Source organism: Sturnus vulgaris, chromosome 27 (assembly GCF_052056855.1).
Source record: "Sturnus vulgaris isolate bStuVul1 chromosome 27, bStuVul1.hap1, whole genome shotgun sequence".
Lineage (NCBI taxonomy): Eukaryota > Metazoa > Chordata > Aves > Passeriformes > Sturnidae > Sturnus > Sturnus vulgaris.
This window is the reverse complement of record NC_142269.1, coordinates 5,993,805-6,000,740: the sequence shown is the minus strand read 5'-3', so window position 1 is coordinate 6,000,740 and position 6,936 is coordinate 5,993,805. Positions and strand designations below refer to the sequence as shown.

At 44.1% G+C, this 6,936-nt stretch overlaps 1 protein-coding gene across 1 annotated transcript; it reads left to right on the top strand.

The window, feature by feature from the left end:
* Window positions 1–5,795: 5,795 nt before the first annotated feature.
* On the top strand, window positions 5,796–6,734 carry LOC106863993 (olfactory receptor 6E1-like). The gene has a single exon (XM_014893581.2). The coding sequence runs from the start codon at window positions 5,796–5,798 to the stop codon at window positions 6,732–6,734; it is 939 nt and encodes a 312-aa protein (XP_014749067.2).
* Window positions 6,735–6,936: the final 202 nt, after the last annotated feature.

Sequence of the window (6,936 nt, the reverse complement as noted above, 5' to 3'; positions counted from 1 at the left end):
CACTCCCCAGCTCACTGCTGAGAGCAGTAGAGCCCAATTTCCCAACTCAGAACAGGTTAAACTGGTTAATTCAGTTTCTAGAGGGGCTGGGGGGATGACAGTGTTGGATTCCTGAGGGGCTGCCCCCAGGAGGTCCTTGTGGGATCTTATCCCAGTTCCTTATCGAGCTGGGTAATTTGTCCATTACTTCTCCAGGACTTCCTTTTGCAACACCTTCCACCCACAGACTGTCCCTCATCCTCCCACTAAGTCACTCTCAGCCTGGTGAGGAAGGTTTTAGGACCTGTCCTACCCTCCTGATGTCTGGTTTTGGTTTAAGATCACCTGTAGCAGAGTTCCCCAATTGCTGAGCAGTAGTTACTAACTCTTGAGCTCCCTCCAATCGGGTTATTCCTGGAGGTGCACCCTTTCTCCAGGCCTAGGGATTGCCATAATGTGCTTTTCTAATTGTTTAACATGGACTTGTAGTGCATCAGGCAGGCCTCGGGACAGAGAAAGGAATTCTCAGTGGATTCCACTCAATTTCCATATGGGAATGTCATTATGGGTCTGTTATAAGTATATATTATATTATTGGCTTTTAACAAATATCAAAATGCATGCTATATGTATAATGTTGGAAAACTTTGCTGTATGAATATAGTTTATTTTAGTTATGCTATTAACAAAACTTAGAAATAGTAGTGTGATAAATATATATTTTTCTTGGACTATAACATGGTGATGTAAAAAGCTTTTGTTTATGTAACTAACTCAGAGAACATAAAAAAGATAATCAGGAAATTCTTCACATGCTTGGATTGTCAGTGACAAACACCAGAACTCCAGGGAAATAACTTATTCATCTCCATTATCAGGGAGTGCAGGACAAGATGGAGGCACAAGGAGAAATAAAAAAAAAATTGATTTACAGGTTGGGGGATGATTTTGAATAGTGCATGAAGATCTATGAATATGCAACACGTTGATGCATTTAAAGAAGTGTTTTCTGAGTTAGTGTGTGCTCTTTGCTGAAGGCCAAGCACCAGTATAACTTTTTGCTGTATTGTTTGTCTCTTCAATAAGAGACAAACCTTTTATTAAACCTTTTAAAATTTACCAGGAAAGTGAGCCTCGTTTCTCACACCAGTAAGAGGTGGGGAGAACACTGGGCTCTGTGGGCACAAAGGATGTGAGCTGGGAATTTGTGTATTGCTGCCAGCCCCTCCAAAGCCTGAGGTAAGAGCAGTGATCACAAGAACACAGCCCTTCCAAAATTCATAGTGCCAGAATCCCTAGCACTGGTGGCTACTGGAGATCTGGGATGTGACACCTCACTCTCAGTGGGTCACAGCACTAGCAGTAGATATAACTGCAAGAAATGACACATATAAAGTTTGAGTTACATACTGAGACTCCTCAGCTCTTGTCTCCATAGAAGTTTTTACAGTGTATGAATAAAGAGTTAAGATTTCTAGGATCTGATCACCACTGATTAGCTTGCACCATACTAGTGTTTTCACAATTTTTGAGCATTTAATGTTGTTGTGTTTGACATTGGCTAAATGCCAGACACATACAAGAAAACTCTCCACTCATTTTCTTTTGTTATAGTTGAGCAGTGGAGGGGGAAAGAACAACTAAAGTGGCTCATGAGTTGAGCTAAGAATTGGGAAGAAACACTTCAAGGGCAAAACAGGCTCAAAACTTTAAAAGTATAAAGAAAAATTTATTAGCATAATTAGAAGAGGATAATGAGAACTAAAATAAACCTTTAGAACACTTTCCCCCCCGCCCCAGCTCTTCTTTCCTTTCCACCAACAGCTCAGGGAGCCAAAACATGGGGACGTTGTCAGTTTGTCACTTCTAAAAATCTTTTTTCGGTTCACTGAGGAAGAGGAGTTTCTTTGGTTATGTCCTGGGGTTGTTCCCATGGGAGACACTTCTCTGTGAACTTCACCATGGCTCTAACTTTCACCAGAGCCATCCTGCCCACCTGCTGTAACCTGAGTGCATGCACCTGTGAAGGTTAAGCCCAGAAATGATTCAAGTCAAAACACAATTACATCTATATATTGCATGCATTTGCTAGAGGATGGTGAGGCAAAGGGATGGAACAGAGTGAGAGCAGCACACCCTGACCTCAAATGAACCAGGATGGTAAAGGAGCTGAGTGAGATGAGTCCTGGCACAGACCATGGGTTAACAACCAGCACAGTGACACATGAACCTGCTGGAAATACATGTCACATATCATCATGGACTTCCCTCTCCTACATCAGAACTTCCTCATTACCAAACATCATCTGCTATTGGTTTATTATTTGCTCTGTAAACATTAGCAAACTAGAGGAAAACATGTTACAAATAAAGAGATAGGCTGTAGCTTGGAGTCAGTCCCTGTCTTTCCTCCTATTCTAAATGGTTACTGGTAATTTCGTTTATTTGTTCTTGGTGTGCAGTGAAGGAATCAAACCCAACCTCTGAATTGCTTCCCTCAAGAAGAGGGAAAGCATTAAATGTCAAATGTGGAGTTTTGATTCTGCAGAACTGAGATTTTCAGTAGTGACTGTCCTTTCCTCCTCTCCACAACTACAAATGAGCTGACTGAGATGAGTGAGTCCCAGTTTAAGTAAGGATCTGGGTTAATCCTCACTGACTTAGAACTGAATTTGGCTTACAAGTTTTGAAAAGGGTATTTCCTCCTCACTTTAGGTCTCTGCTTTAGGAATCCACATTGGTCACTTCATTTCTAACAGTGAAGAAAGAACAAAAATAATACCAAAGGGTGGTTTAATACTCTAGTCACCATCCCTGGAATGTTCAAAAACTGACTGCATGTGGCACTTTGTAATATGCTTTAGAGGGCATGGTGGTGTTTGTTTGAAGGTTAGACTTGATTTTGGGAGTGTTTTCCAACCTTACTGATGGTGTGATTCCTGTCTGACACGGGTGCTTTGAGCTCAGCCTCTGGCAGTGCTCTCAGCAGCTGTGCCATGAGCAGGGAGCTGTGCTCCCTCATCCTGCCCATGGATTGATAACCCCAGCTGCAGGCTGTGGAGCAGCTCTGGACAGCCCCATGGCTCCTGGGGAGGATGTGCTGTTCAGAATTTTAGCAGGCAATAGCCCACTCCTGACTACAAACCCCTGGATACAAACCATGGCTCTTTTCCATGGGAAACAAAGCTCACCATCCCAGTTTCCTCAGTTTCCTGATGTGAGTTTAGAGGAGGCATTTGACAATCCAAAGGCAGCCAGGGCTCTAGGTAGTCGGAGAAATCCTGCACCATGTGGAATTTTAGCAGGCACGAGCCCAGTCCCAGCTACAAGAACCTGGACAAGAACAGTGAGCTCTTTTCCATGGGAAACAAAACTCACCTCTCCAGTTTCCTGATGTCACTTTGGAGGAGGTGTTTGGCACACCAAAGGCATTCAGGGTTCTAGATGGTGGCTGTTTAGGTCTTGAAGAAATCCTGCACCAGCACTGCCTCTGAAGGGTCACTGCACACCAGGCTGCACCCACCAGCTCTTCTGGCCAGGCACTGAATTCTTGTTGCTTGGCACTTGTGAGGCTGAATTGGGACAACTGTGCACAGTGCAAAACAACCCCAAAGATGTTATTAGAATGGTGTGAGTCGTGTGGAGGACAAGTGAGTGTATCAGAGAACTGGGGCACATCACACCTGAGGAGAAGCAGAGAGAAGACAAAGTCGAGAGGAGGGATCTGCCTGAGGGGGGAGTCAGAGACAAGTTAGAGCTCTCAGAACAAGAGGTGTAGGTCATGGCTTAAAGTAAATCCTTTCTGCACAAAGGAAATAAATATTCACAATGAAAACACAAGGGAAGTTGTGGCACCAGAGGGAAGTTGATACATCCCTGTGTTTGGAGATGTCCACACTTACTGAGGGAAGGTCATGAGCAGCCTTGTCCAGCTTTGCTTTCAGCAAGGATTGAACCTCCAGAGGTCCTTCCCAATCTCATTTTCTCCATGGTTTGATTATACTCTTGCTATTCTTTCACAAGTGTTTTCCCACAAGGTGTTTTTTCAGATTTTGATACCTAATTGGTCCCTGAGGTTTGACACAGTGAGGAAACACAAGGCTGTAATACACTGCCACTGTTATATAAAAGAGCTGAAGAGAGAGGAAATTTTATTGCCAAAAATCAATCATCAAACTAAGTTAAGGAGAAACAGAATCAGGCTCAGAATACTTTTTGTAGCATCCCGGATTGTTGTGGATATACTGGTAACTACCTGGAGCATTTCTTAGAGTTTGGGTGTAGTTTTCTGAAGAATAGGGAAAGTTTAAAGGGACATTGACTTGGAAAACTGAACTTTTAGTTTTCATACTAAAGTAAAAGCCTTTAGCTGTTACCAAGGGAGTTTCTTGGTTTAGAGAACTCTCAACTTCCAGATAATCGGTCCACCTGTGGTATTGAAAAATATGTCGTGTATTTGGTATGGTTTGTGAGAGGAAAGTTGTTTTGTATTGGTGTTTTTTGAGAAACAACCATAAGATGATGCCAATAAACTCCTGTGTTTTGCTGGGAAAAGGGCACTAAGGGGAAAGATTTGATGGGAATAGTGCATTAAGAAGGGTTCTAGCATCCCAGCTTATAGTTATCTTTTTGTTGAGCATTTGAAAAGGGAAATTTGAGTGTCTTGTTTGATATGCGTTATCAGCTAAATAAGATGGGCTTGCTTTTCTTGGAAATCCATTTATTTGTTCATGTGTTGGTGTTTATTTCAGCCATTCAGAAAGATCTGAAATGAGTCTGAAATTAATCTAAAATTATTAAAATATCTAGATAACGTAGACAAACCCTGGGAAACATGAGTGCAAAACAAACCAGGTTTCTTTAGGGCTGGTGTCTGGGAGGAAGAGGAGGGAGGATGCAGTTGAAAAACCACAGATGGGACCAGGCAAGCCTGCAAGTAAAGACTGTGTTTGAAGGGCATCAGGCAGAGTTTTCAGGTTTCATTCACGAGATCACGGCGTGGGGTGGAGTGCAGCAGTGGCACAGACAGGACAGGGCACAGCCTGAGCCTGGGGTGGGTGCTGTAAGAGCGAGGGGTGCTTGGGCACGGGGGCTCTGAGGAACAAAGAATGTCCATCAGCACCAGAGCTGATCCATGGAGCTGTAGAGCTGAGGGTAAAGAAACATTTCCCCCAGTTTTTCCCATTCCCTCTCTCACCCTGGTGCTTGCTGTAGCATCCAACCACTCTCTGAGCACTTCTCCTTCTCTGTGTCTGTGTCTCTCAGGCAGCCTTAACTTTGCAGCACTGCTGTCCTTCTGTCTGGCCTCTTCTCTGAAGAGTCTCTACCTCTCTCTGTCTCCTTTTAACTGCAGTAACTTTCTCTTGTGCCATATTAATGTGTCCTTGAACCAATCTAACCTGCTTCAGGGTCAGTCTGTGGTGTGATTGCATTCCTCTGTGGTAAATTCTCTGGACCAGGTGAAGTTCTCACTCTGGGCATTTGGGGGTTTTTTTGGTTTGGTTGGAGGGTGGATGTTGTCAGATCATTCAGAGAGACCCAGGGTCTATAACAGCTTTTGCACCTCTCTCAAGTGTGCTGAGAGTAGGAATTGTTTTGACTGGGGTGAGGACTCAGTCTTACAAGTGGAGCTTGGATTTCTTTTCCATGACCAGGATTTTTAATGTGTGGGTTACTGTGGTGCTCCAGTCTGTTACAAGAGGTTTGTTGCTAGTATTGCTCTGTAATGTTGGTAAAGCCAAACTGACACGTGTCCAGTTGTTTTCCAACAGTTCCTAAAACAGATCTTTTCTTCTCCTGCCAGCAGTGATGTCCCAATGAACCACACAACTGTAGTGGAATTTGTCCTCTTGGGACTGGCAAACAGCCGCCACCTGGAGATCACCTTCTTTCTGTTTCTTTTCATTGCCTATGTCTTGATCCTGCTTGGAAACATTTCTGTCATCAGCATCACTCTTACAAATAACTTCCTTCAGACCCCCATGTACTACTTCCTCAGGAATTTTGCCCTTTTGGAAATCACCTTCACCTCCACATTCCTCCCCAGCACCCTGTACAGCCTGCTGACAGAGAGGAAGACCATTTCCCTGCCTGCTTGTTTCCTTCAGATGCTGTTTTTCTACTGCTTGGGGACCTGCACACTTTTCCACATGGCAGTGATGTCCCTGGACCGCTACGTTGCCATTTGCCACCCTTTGCATTACACAGCTGTCATGAGCAGCAGATTCTGCCTGCAGCTGATCCTGACCTGCTGGGCACTGAGTTTTTTCTTGATGTTTCCTCCCACCATTATGACTGTGCAGTTGCCATTCTGTGGTCCCAATGTCATGAACCATTTTTACTGTGATGCTTCCCTGTTGTTGCAGCTGTCCTGCACAGACACAGGCTTCATCGAAGAGCTGATGTTCATCATCCTCATCATCATCCTCCCTGGGACCCTGACAGTAACTGCTGTTTCCTATGGCTGCATTATTGTCACTGTCCTGCACATACCATCATCTGCAGGTAGGAGGAAGGCATTTTCCACCTGCTCAGCTCACCTGATCGTGGTGACAGTGTTTTACAGCACCTGCATTTACAGGTACATCCGCCCAGCACAGCGAGGTGGGCAGGACTCTGACAAAATTCTCTCTTTATTCTTCTCTGTGCTGACTCAGACCCTTAACCCATACATCTACTCACTCAGGAACAAGCAAGTCAAGCAAGCTTTAAAGGAGAGAATTCTGAAGTTTTCTGGCTCCCTGAGGCAGATGTGAACGGAGTAGCCCTTTCCAATACCTGAATTATTTCCCAGATGCAACATCTGTATTGTGAAATAAAGATGCTGATTTCAAATGGTTTGTGCTTTCTAGATGTTATGTAACTCCTTCTGTTGGAAATGAAAATATGCCAGCACAGAAAGGATTTTGCAGTCTTCTGTTACATCAGGCTTTGCCTCAGCATTTCCCCCCTTTGCTG